Below are 16276 nucleotides of genomic sequence, written 5' to 3'. Positions count from 1 at the left end.
CTCTTGATCGTGAGCCAGAGCTGGAATAGGAGATGCATTGGACGCTGAATCGGATGGCGGCACAAAACACATGGCAACCCCTCGCTTTTTCTGCATATCTCGCTGCCTCGTTGTGCTCCGGGCGGACCGGCGGGCTCTTCGCTCATCTCATGCTCCGAATCCTTACGCCGAATTGACCGAGGATATAAGAAATGCATGACGCGCTCGGCTCGAGGATAAACTCTTAAACACGAGGTAACATTAGCATAACTGCGTTCCTCTCGGGCGAGTATCTATCTCATGTTTGAGCTGTCAAACCCGAACATACGTCGCTTATAATAAGCATGTTGAAAGTGAAGTAAATGACGATGCAGTCTTGAACGGATCTGTACTGAGTAGCGGATCAGGCGAAAGTGGCGTGTCCCCCCTACTCGGCAATTGCCCCGGATTATCATCGACGATGAACAAGATCCTACCCTCTCGGCTTCTGCAGGCTCGTAGAGGAAGCAGAAAGAGGATGTGAGAAATTTCTTCTCACTTCCCCCGAATGAGTAGAGTCGTTATCTATTGAATCCTCATGCTGCAGGCAGATCGCATTCTGTTGTGTATGAGGCTACGGCAACTGTTAATTTGGTCGTGCGTTGGTCGATATGACCCCCTGAATGGGCGCTCACCTAGGCCTGATAGGCCTCTTAGGTGATGACTAATTAGCATCCGTACAGCCAGGCATGCATTCTCCAACCCACTGTCGTAATATATTTGGATCAGGCAGCACGTGGATATTCGCTAGCCTGGTCCACTAGGACTGCCTGCCTGCCTGCCTGCCTAGGGAGCTGAGGAGTAATATTTTCTGTCATTTTTGATGAAGATACACTTTACCTTACTCGGACATGAACATTAGTAGGATCTCCCAAGTCGGTGAAATAGTTTGTAAATCTTCGAAATGCCCGTCATTGTAGCAACCGGGACTACCAGTTGAATCCCCACGGGTAGCGCACGGGTTGTGCAGGGAGGCCCTGCTGCGACTCAATATTTAACGTTTAAGCATGAAGAAGGCGAAAATGCAAGGCTGCTAGGGTATTAGAGTGTTTATTGTTTCTACCTTGTGCGCATGGTAGCAGCACTAAGTAGAGACTTGACGTTACGCTACCAGACTACCAGAGATATGGCAGAATATGGATCATATGGAATAGATGCCGTCGGGATTTGCTATGATGAAACATAAACATGTAGGTATTCGAATAGATGACATCCTTTGTACGAAGTAAGAGTAACTCCATGGATTCTGCATGGAATCATTGGGGGTAAAAAACCGTCGTCGATATGTACATAGATGATAGCCTTGTAAGGATTATGTTGACGAGCCTGGTAGTCCTGGCAGTCTGGGGGCGATGGAAAATGAGAGATTGGTGGGGGATCTCGCCCGCGCATATCACGACAAAGAATGAAACAAATGGACCCTTTGATGTCGATTTCTCCATAAAAGTGAAGGATGATAGACCCGGTCGAAGCTTGACAGTTTGATAATAGTTGACTTATCCGAAAAATATCACGGCCAAGTCGATAGGCGCAGGATGTTGACGTCTTCATCGATGTCGATCGAAGACTAGACCTCGGGAATCACTGAGCCGCAACGTATAAGACGGCCATCGTTCCACAGCATATGAAGAGCCATCCACAAGGTTGATAGATTAGGAAAGAATAATACGGCAGGATGAATCTGGCATGATGTCGAACACCTAATCTGATACATCAGCGACCTGCCTATTGTTGGCTATGGTTGTCTCATCGATGTTATGGAAGAGAGTAAGAGGCCAATCAAGGAAATAGAGTGAGGGGTATTGGGGGACAAGGGTTTTTTGGGGGGGGGGGGGTTTAGTAAGTACTTAGGTACATACAAACGAACTCAACATTGAATTGTGTGAGGAAGGTACATCCCATTGGATGGCGCAGATTATCATTGATGGATGGATTTGTTCGCATTCGTTGCTGACTCATTACATACCTAGTAGACGAGTAACCCACTATATGATTGAATTTGATTGGCTTAACGATATAATTACGCTTTTACTGGCTTGCATATGTAGTCACTCTGCACTCTCATCTCTAATTATTTCATCTACACATGCACTTCATACATACATTCATACCTACCTGCGTCAACACGAATGACTTCAATATCCACGGATGCAAGCTAACTTATTTCAGTATAGGAAATGGTAACCTATGCTCACCGCGTATGTACCTAAGTATGCAACAATAAATTTGAAGTAGTATGCAGCGGGAAGTGTGGGTCGGTAGGGTCGCAGCCGCGAGAGAAGACATTGCCGCCCATTCACTGTGCTAAGTGTCTTGGCTTGACGACGTCCGACCAATGGGATTCATTCTCTCCGACAACTCGGCGCCTACATCGAACATTCATCTGCTTCAAGCGAAAATTCCACCATCCAGAGGCCTCAATTTACCTTCATCGAGCGACCATGAGTGCCTCTCGGGTCCCCAACCCTGTTTTATGGCGTACTGTCGTGCAATGAGGTCGGCCTTCTACGGCCAACCAGACATCAAGAAGCTATCCCGTCTAACCAATTAGACTGAGTGTTGGTCAAGTTTGAATCTCCGCTGTATGAGCTGTTACTATGTCTTCGTCTAGATGTATGGCGGCGGCAAGGCCTATGCCCATGCGGACCGTTGTTTAGATTGATTTAATACTAGTCCTTGCCTGTTAATGTTGATTCACAAAGAACTTTTACATCTGATTTTACTAACGTACATTGTTCTTGAGCCTTTCTTTTGTTTTAACAAAAACGCGTTCTATTCTTACTGTCATAGTTTTCTTTCACCTATGACTCAATGGATATTTCTTCATGACTTATACCATTCCGCTCACTCACGAATGTCCACATTACGCGTAAAATTTACTTTGCCTTTTATTTTTTCAAGGCAGTCATTTTTGACACCCTCCTCACCTAACTTTAGTATCATCACTTAATTTTTCCTTCGTTTCTTACCTGTCAGATATCAATGCTGGTACCTTGAATTTGACTCATATTTTACTGATAAATTCTTGACGAATATCTAACACATTCTCTACCTAAATCATTCACTATGAACGCGACCAAACCGACACCGAACACTCCTTACCCGAGCCCTAGGGATCCAACCCGCAAGGATGAATGGGAGGATTGGGAAGACTCAGATGAAGAGGGACAAGTGACGATAGACGATAACGATGGGCTTCTCATTGATCTTTCCGACGAGGCAAAACATAAATCATCCCGGCCTGGTGCCGCGCAGGGAATTCCACGCAACTTACTACGGTATTCAGTTCAAAAACCGACCCGCGTAAAGTCCAAAGCTAGACAAAAGGCTCAGAACGCAAAAGCTGGTATAACACTAGTGACGGACATGACAAAATTCCGCCAATCGAAGCAACGCGCGAAGTTCGTTAATCCTACAGCCCTTCAAGCTTTAGAAGGGGAACCATCTTCTGCTTCAATAGGCAGTTTTTCGTGGCTTAAGCAAAGGCCTGGGGCTGCTAGTGGTATTAAAGCGAGCAACAAATATCTACAAGGGTCTTCTTCAGATCTTTCTCCAGTGGCTAGACCAATCGTCATAGGAATATCGGTTCCTTCCGACAACCTCTCTGACCATCAAGTTAGCCCACACACTGCTGTCATCGAGACGCCAACGGACTTTCCCAGGTTCCCTCAAAAATCAACTCCTACTGCTGCCAATCCTTCAGCCCTCACGCCACACCAGCTGCGTTCCGTATGGTCTCCAGACACGGAAGCAAGCGAATCTCCATACCAGGGTTCGAGAGCCGCGTCAAGTCTCTATTCACAGCCTAGTTTATATAGCGGTCAGATACGGGATACTGATGTACCCCCTGTACCCGCCTTACCAACGAACCTCGGGTCCAAAGAGAGGCAGACTGTGATTATTGCAGACCTTGAAGATGACTCCGATCTTGGCACACCATGTACCCTATTTGAAGAAGATGGAAGCCCTACGATGACGCGCAAGTCGGTAAAGCCCAAGGCACCGATGACTAGTCCTGAAAGTGCCGCTAGTCGATCTCATGGTTGGTGGGATCATGTCACAACCCCTTTCACACAACAGACAAACAACCCCTTCAAGCAACAAGCGCAAGAAACGGGACCTAGTCCTTCCTCGCAGCAATGGAACCCATTCAAGAAACAAGCACAAGAAGCCGGACCTAACCCATCACAACCCACGGCGGTTCCCCGTCAATTGTGGGATGGAGTTAGTGAGAAGGGTAGCCCTTCACAGCCAAATCCGCCTGCACAACAGGCACAACCGGCCGCCCCTGGCTCTTCACAGTCTACAACAGGTGTCCGCGAATGGTGGAATGGAACTAATGAGAAGGATGGCTCATCATTAAACGCTGTAGCTCAGGCTAAGAACACCCCTGTCATTCTCCAGCAACATTATATTGTCCACCCAGCTAGTTCTTCGTCTCGTCAAACGTCACCAGAACGCAGAGAGACAAGATCCGAGAAAGCTAGGATACTTCTGGAGGAGAATCAAAGACCGAATGAAGAGCCGCCACCATATTCACCTCCCAAGCCACAGCCAGTGACTCAGGTGAAATATGGCGTTATACTACCACCTCCAGTTGTAGTTAACTCTCAGAGGGTTCCATCTCCTGGCCCAGTGACTCCAGGCTTGGCGGGAACGATGACCTCGCAAGGGGCTATAAATATGGCGGAAATACCCTTAACACCACACAATCTTCAACCTGTACGAGCTGCAGTACTTCCTGATCGCGCACCTGGTTCATTTGTTCCCGGTGATCATTTCTACGACGTTCGAGGACAGGCTAATCGTACGGAACGGCAGCGACGCCGTCACGAAAAAGAAGAGGTAATTGCTAGAAAAGCCGGTGGGTTCTGGAGAGGTCGGGGCTGTATGCCTAAAAACGGTTGCTTCGGCCGGAGTGGCCGTGAAGGTAGAAAGAGAAGACGGATTTGTCTATGCGTTATCGCCGGCCTGATCGCTGCGATCATCCTCGCCATCGTCCTGGCCGTTGTTCTTACGCGACGACCTCGACCCCAAGAGAGCTCGGCTCCTTCGATTTGGCTCAATTTGACAGATTTTCCACCTATGCCGACTGGTGTTTTGACCGTGGCTGCGCCGGACAATTCCTTAGCAAGAACTGGCTGTTTAGTTGCCACATCAGATAACGCTTGGTCTTGTTCACTGCCAAAGGATCAACAGGCATCCGTAGCCCCCAAAGCCCCCAATCAACCCGAGTTCATCTTCCAGATCCAATATGACAACAACACCCGGGCTCTTTGGAACGTTACAGAGGATAACGATGAGGACCAACCCACCCTATTCGACTCTGGCTTCAACCCAAACCCGCAACCACCATCTATTGCGGAGATCCGATTCCTAGGCAACACCACTGATCACATCCAGTCAGACAACAAGGCCGGAGAACCAACGCCCTTCTTCATCAGTACCTTAACTGATGTTGATAAGCCAGTCGGTGCTAACATGCTGACTCGTCGACAAGGCGCTAATAATGCCATCGGCGTAGCTGGCAATGGTGGCACTAACCTCACGGACATCCTTCCACCACCACAACTGAACGGTGACGGCACGGGTGCTCCAGCTCAACTATTCCCCCATTCTATTCAGCAACCTGTCCGCCTATTCGATCGTGGCCTACCCACCGAACACTACGGGTTCTATACCCATTTCGACAAGACAATTTACATGGTAGACACGGTGAAGTCAAACGCCGCGGATGTTGACGGTGGATCAACCGAGGCCAGTGCCAAGTCCTTAGTGACATTATCCCAGACCCGCTTCCTCGTACAGATATGGACGCGCCTGGAGAACTCGACGCAGCTACTCGGCGGAACCGGCGCTGCCGTTCCCTGGACGAACGGCACGTCTGCCGCCGCTATCCCGGGTACCATGCCGTACCCAGTCACCATCACGGAGGACATGCACGGCGGGGACAAGAACAAGAAGATCGACTACCGCTACGGGGTCCTGAAAAACCAAGCTATTAACACCACTGACGTCCAGCTCATCATCGTCGACCGCGGGTTTGCGGGTACCCTGATCAACGGCATGAATAAAAGCCCCAATACCTCCTTGGGAGGCATTGATGGCGGTACTGGGGGATGCAAGTGTGAATGGGTCAATTTCAAGGGGTTGAAGAAGGTTACGACATAGACTGGGCCATGAGGATACGATTATACATACATACACACACTCCCTCACAAACTCATTATATTACGGAGATGTCGTCATGGATACAGGCATATGAAGGCGTTTACGGATTGCATGGTTGATTTTGCGGAAGACAAAAATATTTGGCGTATGGTTTTCAGCGTTATATTTGCATACTAGTACCTACTAGGTAGATAATTTCTCAAGGTTTCGTTGGGAGCCTATGAAAGGGGTTGGGCTGTTTAGGGATACAGACCATAGTAATAATTTCGTAACTTTAACGAAACTTTTGATATATTTGTCGGGCTCGCTAGTAGATCTGCATGTTTTATATTCGATGTGACATTATACCGGAAACACTTGATTGTCTTTTCTCTCAGCGAGAGATGAGGATGGTAAGGGATCGTCTTCGTCTTCCCTTGCTACCTTAAACGCTGTGCCGCTAACGGGTATGTCTCCTTTTGACACAACAACCATCGCGAGAATGAGCTGCCAATTAGGGGATCGCTACTAATTCCCCCGCATAGCTTCAGCATTACTAATGTAAATGTCACGATATCGTATTCCTAGCGGCATTTAGGATTTTTAAGCTTAAAGTACACGTGATACCCGAAGTGCTTATGAAAATGCCGCCCCTTACATACTCCGTCCTTTATCTATCTGTTGTGCAACCACCCGAAATGCTTTAAGGACATTGAAAGGCTGCTCCTTCGGTACCGAGAACGAGCACTGATTCACGACCAATAGGTAGGTACCTAGGTACACAAAAGGGGAAATTCCTGTTTTTTTTCTGGCAATATGCAAAGTTCCATTCGCTATAAATAGCGAGTGAATGGCGACGGTTTTCGTACTCCGCAGGGCTGACAGGGTTGTTTCCAACTCCATCCGTTGTATCTTAAATTTGTGTTCTTGATTAATCTCACGCTCTGCTTCGACGCAGCAACCTGCTTCTCAAGAGCAATAGGTGGGAAACGGCGCTGCGGTGTAATGCATCAATCTCATCTGAGGCAACTCCATGTCCGTCTACCCCTCGCTTGGTACTGCACTTTTGAAGACGCCGGCAACCATCAACCAAGACCTGCTGTTTTCCGGTCAAGAAAAAACCTCGTGGCTTAATTCGATGAGAGCTTCTTCGATCGGATCGAGACCAATGAGGTATTCCGAAAGAACGCCATCCACCACCAGCTGATGTAGATCCTACCCGAAATAGCTGCCGATATATAAAAACGTGGCGTTTGCACCTTTGAGACACTGGACGATCATATCGTACCTACATGCATACAGCAAGAGAATGATTAAGATCAAGATTCGTGAATCGGACTATCAGGGATCAGGGTAGGTCCCGAAGACCAATGCATGGGTAAGGATTATATGCAGCTCTCCTTTCTCGTTGCTTTACAGCTAAGTTGCCGTGTGGGCGTACATGCCATTGTACCGGATACTTGTGATGTTGTTTATATGTTCCACAACCTCGGAGCTAGGCGTTTTGGAGAAGTCTTCGAGAAGTTTGCGCATACGCTCATTTCCTCCGATCATATCATTTCGATACCACCTCTCCTTCTTGGGCAGGCAGGTATTGTAAAATTGTATATTTAGCTGCGAGGTTAATGAAAACGAAAAACGGCCCTTGGAAATACTTTACAGTGAAAATGAATGTGATCACGGACCACCGTAGTTTACTAGGCGTCGATTGGTCAGTAGGAAAATGTAATAGCGCTAGCTCGAATTGATAGCACGTGACCAAAGACGCATGGACCAATCAGGCCTGAGGTAGGTTCCGAAAACGCAACAACCCATATTACAGCCATATCACGATTTTAAGCAACACGAAATTGGCAATGACATCAATGGCATTATTGGATCTTGAAAAAGTCAAAAACGGACTTAGATGTCTATATTTATTCATCAACATCATCGGTCAATATGCACACCCTCTTCTCTCCTATGCGAGTCCACGGTGACCTCCTGGGTAACAGTTATCTCCCCTGGACGTGGTTCTCGATCGTGGATGTTACGGTCGGCCTGTGCTGCGTATTGAGTCGGATATACGTCTCTCTCATCTAATTCTATGTAAGGGTCGCTTTCCAGCTTCATCACGCCCTGCGAGATGGCCGTCGAAAACCGACTGCCTTGTCGCGGATATGGCTTATCGCCCGAGCGATAGTTACTATTCACGATGCTCTCGGTGTGTGTAGGGCTCTGTCTTCTCCTTATAAGAGGTCCTAGCTCCGGAAAGCTCACGCAGAGCATGCCGGTCGTTGTCTCGGCACTTCAATCAAAGGGTCAACCTTATTTTCTTCGGAGATAAAAAAGGTAGGAAAACGAAAAAGAAAAAGAAGCTGGACGTTACGTACAGACCCCACATTATAATCTTTGGCTGTATCCAAGATTTGTCGGGATTGTTGTTCCCCTGAAGACGCACTATGAAGCCCACCAAGCTAAAGACTGGAGCGCTGGAATGTTTTTAGTATCATTCATGGAGTTGGTAAGTGGTTTAGGGGTAGGTACTGACCATAAACCAAACGTAAAAACACCAACGACGAGCACCTTTTGCTTGACCTTCAGCTTCAACTTCCAGACTGCTTTCACCGGAAGCAAAAGCATAATAAAGTCTGTCAATGTATTAAACAGTCCGCTTGTGTCTAACAGAATATCGGTGCTGATACATCTCCCCGGTATGCTCTTGTCCCAAATCCTTTCCCTGGGGATACACTCCCATATCTTCACTATGGTTGTTGATCCGTAGAATAGGATGAGCACGGTGATGAGGCAGACGATACTAATGTCGAATGGCTTCCGCCGGAATGGGGAGAAGACGCGTCGATAGTACCAAAGAACCGCTAGTTTCGTAGTGCATATGGCGATGCCGTAGTTGATAGTGGTTGCATTAAACCACTTTTGGGTAGGTCAGCGTTCACGGCCCCTTTTCTGATTTGATGAACTCGTCAAGAACTTACATATAATGCTTCCTGGAACTGTTCATGGGTAATATCATATCCATGTTTTCCACCGTTGTGAGCCATAGTAGCGGTGCCTACCCCAGCGAGGGATACTGTGCTAGCCTACATAGGCTAGTTAGAGGCAGAGTTATACTAAGGGCTCGTATTTATTACCCACCCAAGCAGTTAGAGCCAGCCCTATTGATAGTGTTAGCCTCTATCTCATCTTAATGGGTCAAAGTTGGATTCACAATCTTCAAAAACCCAAGTTCGTCTAATCCATATTCTTACGTATACCCGAAGAAAGAAGGATATCGTTATCAGAGGAATAGAGACTCCCATAGCGATGTTGTTCTTGCCGGCTAGGGACTCGGGGTTCACAAAGTTAGACGCCACCCCTGGAGGAGGCTGCAATGCGGGTGTTGGAGAGACAGTCGCCATTCTCTCGGTTCCGTAGTGTAAGTCTTGATGAGTAAAGAAAATGAGAAACGTGACGAAAGACTGAGACCATGCATTTATGTATATAATTAAAGCATGTCCAAACCGCAAGTATCTCGACAACTCGCAAACCACTTGGGCACCTAGCAGATTCGAAATCTCTATCTCTAGAGCAAACAGGACGCCCAAACAGACCTATACCAAACACCAAAACCCCTCCCTATCTCTTCCATTTCCAATCTCCTTCCCGTCTCACACCCCAGAAGCGCCCTGGCTTGGCTGGCTTGAGCTACGAACCGGATTCTTACAACCTATTCCAGCAAAAGACTCCGTAAGCCAGACGATCAGCAGCCCGCTCACCGACGACATTGGCTCCGTCCCAGACGAGGCTGTGACTAAACCCTCTCAAGGCTGCCTGGAATGATCCATGATTTCACAGTTGGAGAATTCGCCATAACCGCAGATCCCACAATCCTCCACGGCGCCTCAACGCTTCTTAGTCTGCTGCGGACTAACCGGTCAACCCTACGACCCGATTGATTGGACCCGGGTAGGGGGGTCGCGTGTACATACATACATCTCGGAGATACGACGTACCTATGGTAGATTGTCATTTCAGCCCCCTCGATGTAGTGATACATCTTTGTGTAACACCACGCGGTCGGATGTCTTGACCGACGAGTTTTCGCTCTTTGTTCATTTCCCGCCCTTCGCTCCCTTTCGTCCAATGTGTCGGGAGGGACGTGTTTCGCTTTATTCAAACTTACCTACCTAGGTGCCTGGTCCTGGGTTTAAAAATGCTAGCTTGTGTGTTTTAGTTTTCTTCGTTTGTTGTGACTGTGTCTCTAAGAGTTAGAGGAAATATACCGTTTCGATATGGCTGATCGCAAAGGCGCCGACGACGTCGTCGGCGGGGGCTCGAACGACGCTTCTTTTAGCTCGCGCTCGGAATTTGTGGCTGAGGAGCCTTTTCGAGCGTATGTTGATGAGACAAAACTGCTTCGCAAGACCGACTTGCATGTTGTGCCTATACTGTTCCTTGTATATCTCGCGGCGTTTTTGGATCGGTAGGAGCCCTTGCCTTTTTGAATACTTGGGATTGTCGGACTGACTGACTGGATATAGCGTCAATATATCCAATGCCCTTACCATGGGATTACCCGCGGAGCTCGGACTCGAGGGCCAGCAGTCGAACATCGCGCTGTGCATATTCTTTGTGCCGTACATCATATTCGAAGTCCCGTCAAACGTCCTGATGAAGAAGCTGAACCCCCATATCTGGCTCTCGGGCTGTATCCTATGTTTTGGAATCATAATGCTGTGTCAGGGCTTCGTGAAAAGCTACAGCGGATTGCTTGCTACAAGGTTCTTCCTAGGCCTTGCCGAAGCCGGCATCTTCCCTGGAAGTTTCTACTTGATCAGTTTCTGGTACACGAAGGAGGAGGCTCAGAAGCGATTTACCGTGTACTGGTCCAGCACTATCCTCGCCGGGGCTTTCGGTGGCCTCCTTGCCTCGGCGATAGCAAATATGAATCACATGCGGGGCTTAAGTAGTTGGAGATGGGTTTTCATATTAGAAGGCATCGCGACGGTGCTGATTAGCGTCTTAGCGTTCTTTTGCATCACGGACTTCCCACGAGAGGCGAAGTGGTTGTCTCCGGAGGAACGGGCGTTCCTGTTAAATAAGACAAAGACCGACGAATCTCGCTTGGTTCCCGTAACTCCGCGGGATGTCCTCGCTTTCCTCCGGACGCCCAAGGCCTGGCTCGGCGGACTCATGTACTTATGTAAGTTCCATCGTTACGATCTAGGCTGCATGAAGAAGAGAATACTAATCTTGAGTAACTAGCGGTTTTGGTTACCTCATATTCTCTTTCGTATTTTACACCGACTATTATCCAAACACTCGGTTACAGCACAATTCAAACCCAGCTTCACTCCGTCCCCCCTTTCGCAGCAGCGTTCGGGCTCGCTGTCGTTTTAGCCTACCTCTCCGACAAGGCCCGGATACGCTCGCCCTTCATATTCCTAGGTCTCGCCTTGCTGATCACCGGGCTGTCCATCTTAATAACCACACACGGATCAGCGCATTTCTCAGCCGAGTATGCAGGAGTCTGCCTCACGGCAATGGGTTCCTTCGGCATTGGCGGGATGATCATCTGCTGGTACGTGATGAACCTTCGGGGCCACGTGGAGAGGAGCATCGGAACGGCCTGGATGATAGGTTTTGGGAATTGCGGAGGCATTGTTGCAACATTCTTATTTGTTAAGAAAGACGCGCCTTACTACCATACGGGCTACACTGTCTGTCTTTCTATGGGTTGCCTTTGCATAGCCTCTTGTGCCTGCTACGCTTTCTACATCTGGCGGCAGAGGAAAGCCGAGGTTGGGATTGGGAAGGAAGGAGATGGGATAGACCGTGAATTGTATTTATGAAGGCTGCGAGAAACACGAAGTAGAAACCACAATTTGGATATTCTTGTATATGGCTTTGAGATTATGACTGGATTGAGATGCTGAAGGATACCGGAAATAGCTCTAATCTTATAAAATCCCAATTTAGTGTGATTTTTTCTAATCATCACTGTCTGAGCTTTTGCTAGACTCTTCCGTGTCCTTCGCTTTCGCCTTCTCCTTCGACTTCTTCTTCTCGCTCTTCACGCTATCCTTCTTATCCTTCTTCTGTTTCTTCGTCTCCGGTTTCTTAGACTTCTTCTTGCTCTTCTTATGTTTGGACGGCCGGTCTGAGTCAGAATCGGACTTGCTACTAGAACTATCCGACGAGCTTTTACTCGAGTCGGATTCTGATGAGCTCTCGGATTCGTCGGTATCTGGCAACGTCTTCAACTTTTTGTTCTCGGATCGTTTGTATGAACCACCGGCACGGATTTTGTCGCGAGCTGCCATCTTATCCTCGTCGAAACCGTGGGTGGTTAGTAAGTAGTGATCAAACTCGTGGGATGCCTGCGCAATAGTGTCGAATTGCTCAACAGACAGAATCGGAGACTTGCTGGTATCCTGCACCTTGAATTCGGCTTTCGTGATAAACGTTAGTAAGTTATCCTAGGACCTAGGTGGAGGAGTTCAGGGGTTGCCGGTGATCATAGCACGGACTCAAAAAAAGGGGGCGGGGTAAGAAGAAAATTGATGTGACCTACCTAGAGCCAGCGCCGATTGAAAGGCATTTCGAATCTGCCTGCCATTCCAGTGAAGCTCCTCGAAGTTTAGGTCCGCATACCGAAGTATCTTCTCCTTATCAATTTTGATTGGTGGATGGTCTAATTTTGCACGCTCCTCGTTGATCTCTTTCAAGCGCCTGAAGTTCACTTTCCAAATCTTGCGAGATTGCTTTCGGTCAAGTTGCGGATAGTAAAGAGTCAGATGTAGTCGTGAACGGAAGGCGTCATCAATTGCTCCCACGCGGTTAGTGGTGAGAAACAGAATTCCAGGATAATACTCCAAGGTTCTCAAGAAAACTGAAGTCCATCAATATTAGCTTGAAACTGAAATTAGGTGAAGAATTCCTGTATAATGGGTCGCTTACTTGACACAAGTCCATTTCGTTTGATATCTTCCCTATTGCGCTTTGCGAGGAAAACATCGGCTTCATCTAGTAACAGGACGCAGCCCCATCTATGGGCAAGGTTGAAAACTCTGTCAAGGTTTTTTTCGACGTCGTCAGGTTGATATCCGACATCACCTGAATAGGTATTTAGCAGCTTGTCAACGGGTTAGGGTGGATTTACTTACCGCAGGTTATCGGAAATAGCGGACGTTTGGTGTAAGCGGCAACACATTCTACCAATGCATTAATAAACTTGCCTCACGGTTTTCGCATTTGTTATTGCGACATATACTCACCTGCAGTTGAGGTTTTCCCAACACCTGGTGCGCCGTGAATCAAGATGATACACCCCTTTCCTAAGAGAAATCCTCTTTAGTCACCAAGCATAGATCATAGGTTGAGTACGACTTACCTTTGCCCTTAACAAGATCGACTTCTGGTGTTTGATAAAGTCCGTTGTTGATAATTCGAGTACCAGCAGTATGATTCTTCACCATCGCAAGGACGATATCCTTGTAGCCTGGAGGTAGCACCAAATCCTTCCATCCCGCGGTATCGGCAGGATTTATGTTCGCCTTGTCGTGAGAAACTGACCACTGAAGTAGGTTGACATCCAGATGAACTGTGAAGTATTTAGCTTGACACTCCTAAAAATTGTGGTTGGAAACCCTTTTAGGACTTACCCCATTTGCGAGATCTCAGGACAAACCCGGAAATTGCCCCAGGCAATAGTCGTATGAAGTCTGTGGCTTCCATGTGCTTCTTTATGGCTTGAATTGCTAACTTCGGATCTTTCTCTTCTGGCTCATCTTCAACATCAAGTCAGCGATCTCTTTAGGCGAGGAGGTAAAGGGGGAGTAGCTACATTCACAAAGAGATCTTCGTAAGGATGGGTTGATCTTATCAACCTTGAAAGACTCAGTGTACATATCACGAGAACAATTCAATCTTCGGCAAGGCTTCCTATGAGTGCAGCTTGTGGATGTCCCTGCCACTTCAACGATCTGAGTAATCGGCCGGAGTATCCCCAGGGGCTGAAGGGGGGCACAGATCGGACGATGTGTCTTGTTCTCTTGATAATATAGCTTGAGGTCAACAATAACCGAACTGAGAACCTATCCAGATAATTAGTGCGTGGAATAGATATTGTGAGTTCATAAACTTACTTCCTCCTTATCTTCGCCAACGGTCAACCCTTCGTATATCATATGGGAGATCTCAGTCATTTCGATGAATTTGCGACCACGCTGAAGAAGCATCTCGGACACTTTCTCATATTGAGAATTAAAGTGAGTTGGGTAAGCTTCGAGACTGGTAATGTCTATCTCTCCTTCGAATGGCTTGAAGATAAAAAAGTCCTCAACAGGGGTATACTTCTCACCGTCGGAATCTACTGAGAAACAGTATACTTTCAGCGAAGTAAACTGTTCCTTTGCGCTTATTGTCAAGTTTTCTTGGTTCTGTTGTTTCGCTTTTCCCATGGGTTGTAATGTCATAATTGAACTATCGTCGCGTTCAGGGTCAACATAAACCCCGACACCTCCCTCGGACGACACAACGCGATATGCTTGAGGAGTCGATCTAGTCCTCGTCACATATTTCTTCGTATTCGGATCTCCATCTAGGAATACCTCAAGCTCCTGGTTTCCTTTCTTGATCGGGCAATATATTGTGTCGTTGACATTGAATACCATCCATAAGTTCTCGAACGTGACTTTGGTTACTGTCCCTTGACGGATGTCGTCGTATAGTTTGAGCTGTGGTTCCAGATACTTCTCGATAAACTTCAACAGTTCACGAAAGTGTTCGAGTGTTTCTTGGCGTTCGTGCTGAGGCACGATCTCCACAACTGTCCGTTTAGGTGGTTCCGATTTGCGAAGGTTGCTTGAATCTTCCTTATGGAGTGACGGAGCCTCGCTTCCCTGCCTTTCATGTGCTTGTTCCTTGGATTCAGTGTTTTCAGTCTGGCTATGACTCTCGTCGCCTGTAGTGGTAGACCTGGAAGAAGTTTAGCCAATTTTCATACAATTGTCGGTAGAGAAGACAAACCCAAATTTACTTTCGAGCTTTGCAATATGAGCACGAATATCTGGGAGTCCCCGGATGATGAAGCGAAATGGTTTAAACAATTCAACAACTCCATGTACCGGAATGGAAAAGTCTGCAATAGAATTGAAGAAACTTGAGATAGGGTCTGAATCAATCCGAAAGCCAACAACCTCGATATCCTCTGGGTTCAATTGTTCATCTTCATCATGCGCTTGAGCAGCCTCTATGGACCTTTCATTTTTCCATTTATAAACAACCCGGATGAAGTCGTCAGGGCCAACATTTGAACAGTACGTGTCTGGAATTTCATCTCTACCTTGTTTGATGCGACCCGTCTGATCAACCTCTTCACTGAGAGGGAAGAACTTAACTTTGAACTCGGAAGTGGATTGGCCTGCTTCCTTAGTATCGTCGGCCGCGTTCTTGTCGTCCTTCTCCGCTTTCCCCTCTTCTTTTTCAAAAAGTTTTGACTCTAAGGAGTAGACTCTCGTTTCAAGATTGCGAACATATTCTACTATGCTTGAAACAAGACGTGGGCCTCTGGCGTCTGGACTCGCAGGCCTTGAACCTCGCCCATGTTCTATTTTCCGAACATAGGCGTCGAATAGACCCGCGTTTGTTAACCGGGTAGCAGCTCTGATGTCGTTTTCCGAATCGCTCGTATCACTAGCACTACTGATAGAGTTCCTTCTCGATCGCCGCCTTCTTTCCTTTACAAAATAATAATCTGGACGGCGAACTCGCCGAGTTCGGGAGACGCTGGGGCTCCGACTGCGAATCTCATCCCTGTTTCCGTCAAGTGGCGGTGTCTCGGAGCGGTCCGACCCACTGGCATTAGTCTCCGATTCATTCCCAGTGTTGAGGGTCTCCTCTTCAACCTCCTCCGTTGGCGGGGTTGGCGATGGGACAACCTCCTCATTAGACACTTCTCCATCTGGGCAGTTAACTGATTGATCCATTATAAGGCTCTACTCTTTTACTCGAGTAGGTGCCTAGGCGCCAACGTAGGTGATCGATTTGATTAGGGGTTAATAGTGCAACACCTCTTTCACTTGATACAGAGCAACAAATTCAACAAAATGCGATTTCTGACGATGAA

The 16276-nt window shown here is 47.5% G+C and overlaps 4 protein-coding genes across 4 annotated transcripts; 2 read left to right on the top strand and 2 right to left on the bottom strand.

Moving 5' to 3' along the window:
- The first annotated feature begins 2404 nt into the window (after positions 1-2404).
- Positions 2405-6466, top strand: GGS22DRAFT_151331 (uncharacterized protein). The gene has a single exon (XM_047959464.1). It carries the CDS (start codon positions 3085-3087, stop codon positions 6187-6189), a length of 3105 nt encoding a protein of 1034 aa, XP_047824426.1. The 5' UTR covers positions 2405-3084; the 3' UTR covers positions 6190-6466.
- Positions 6467-8097: 1631 nt separating this feature from the next.
- On the bottom strand, positions 8098-9637 carry GGS22DRAFT_194561 (uncharacterized protein; the record flags this gene model as incomplete). The annotated part of the gene is made up of 6 exons (XM_047965519.1): positions 9377-9637; positions 9304-9323; positions 9144-9248; positions 8699-9081; positions 8541-8639; positions 8098-8455 (listed from the first exon to the last, which is right to left on the bottom strand). The coding sequence occupies exons 1-6, from the start codon at positions 9564-9566 to the stop codon at positions 8098-8100; spliced, it is 1155 nt and encodes a 384-aa protein (XP_047824425.1). The 5' UTR covers positions 9567-9637.
- Positions 9638-10223: 586 nt separating this feature from the next.
- On the top strand, positions 10224-12128 carry GGS22DRAFT_151329 (MFS general substrate transporter). Its single transcript, XM_047959462.1, has 3 exons — positions 10224-10630; positions 10689-11350; positions 11413-12128. The coding sequence occupies exons 1-3, from the start codon at positions 10440-10442 to the stop codon at positions 11997-11999; spliced, it is 1440 nt and encodes a 479-aa protein (XP_047824424.1). The 5' UTR covers positions 10224-10439; the 3' UTR covers positions 12000-12128.
- On the bottom strand, positions 12129-16270 carry GGS22DRAFT_151326 (uncharacterized protein). The gene is made up of 10 exons (XM_047959461.1): positions 15178-16270; positions 14295-15126; positions 13994-14243; positions 13812-13937; positions 13541-13750; positions 13425-13484; positions 13314-13361; positions 13108-13263; positions 12722-13039; positions 12129-12598 (listed from the first exon to the last, which is right to left on the bottom strand). The coding sequence occupies exons 1-10, from the start codon at positions 16134-16136 to the stop codon at positions 12138-12140; spliced, it is 3420 nt and encodes a 1139-aa protein (XP_047824423.1). The 5' UTR covers positions 16137-16270; the 3' UTR covers positions 12129-12137.
- Positions 16271-16276: the final 6 nt, after the last annotated feature.

This window comes from Annulohypoxylon maeteangense (genome assembly GCF_022496945.1).
Source record: "Annulohypoxylon maeteangense strain CBS 123835 unplaced genomic scaffold GGS22scaffold_1, whole genome shotgun sequence".
In the NCBI taxonomy this organism is placed as follows: domain Eukaryota; kingdom Fungi; phylum Ascomycota; class Sordariomycetes; order Xylariales; family Hypoxylaceae; genus Annulohypoxylon; species Annulohypoxylon maeteangense.
This window is presented reverse-complemented; position numbering and strand designations above follow the sequence as displayed.

What these genes read in the sequence shown, in the direction of transcription:
- GGS22DRAFT_151326 (XM_047959461.1), bottom strand. Translation starts at nt 16,136, where the DNA reads ATGGATCAATCAGTTAACTGCCCAGATGGAGAAGTGTCTAATGAGGAG. An exon ending in TGGGAAAACCTCAACTGCAG is followed by an intron (nt 13,362 to 13,424) that starts GTGAGTATATGT and finishes ATGCATTGGTAG; the next exon opens with AATGTGTTGCCGCTTACACC. An exon ending in TCAATCGGCGCTGGCTCTAG is followed by an intron (nt 12,599 to 12,721) that starts GTAGGTCACATC and finishes TTATCACGAAAG; the next exon opens with CCGAATTCAAGGTGCAGGAT.
- GGS22DRAFT_151331 (XM_047959464.1), top strand. Translation starts at nt 3,085, where the DNA reads ATGAACGCGACCAAACCGACACCGAACACTCCTTACCCGAGCCCTAGG.
- GGS22DRAFT_151329 (XM_047959462.1), top strand. Translation starts at nt 10,440, where the DNA reads ATGGCTGATCGCAAAGGCGCCGACGACGTCGTCGGCGGGGGCTCGAAC. An exon ending in CTCGCGGCGTTTTTGGATCG is followed by an intron (nt 10,631 to 10,688) that starts GTAGGAGCCCTT and finishes GACTGGATATAG; the next exon opens with CGTCAATATATCCAATGCCC. An exon ending in CGGCGGACTCATGTACTTAT is followed by an intron (nt 11,351 to 11,412) that starts GTAAGTTCCATC and finishes TTGAGTAACTAG; the next exon opens with CGGTTTTGGTTACCTCATAT.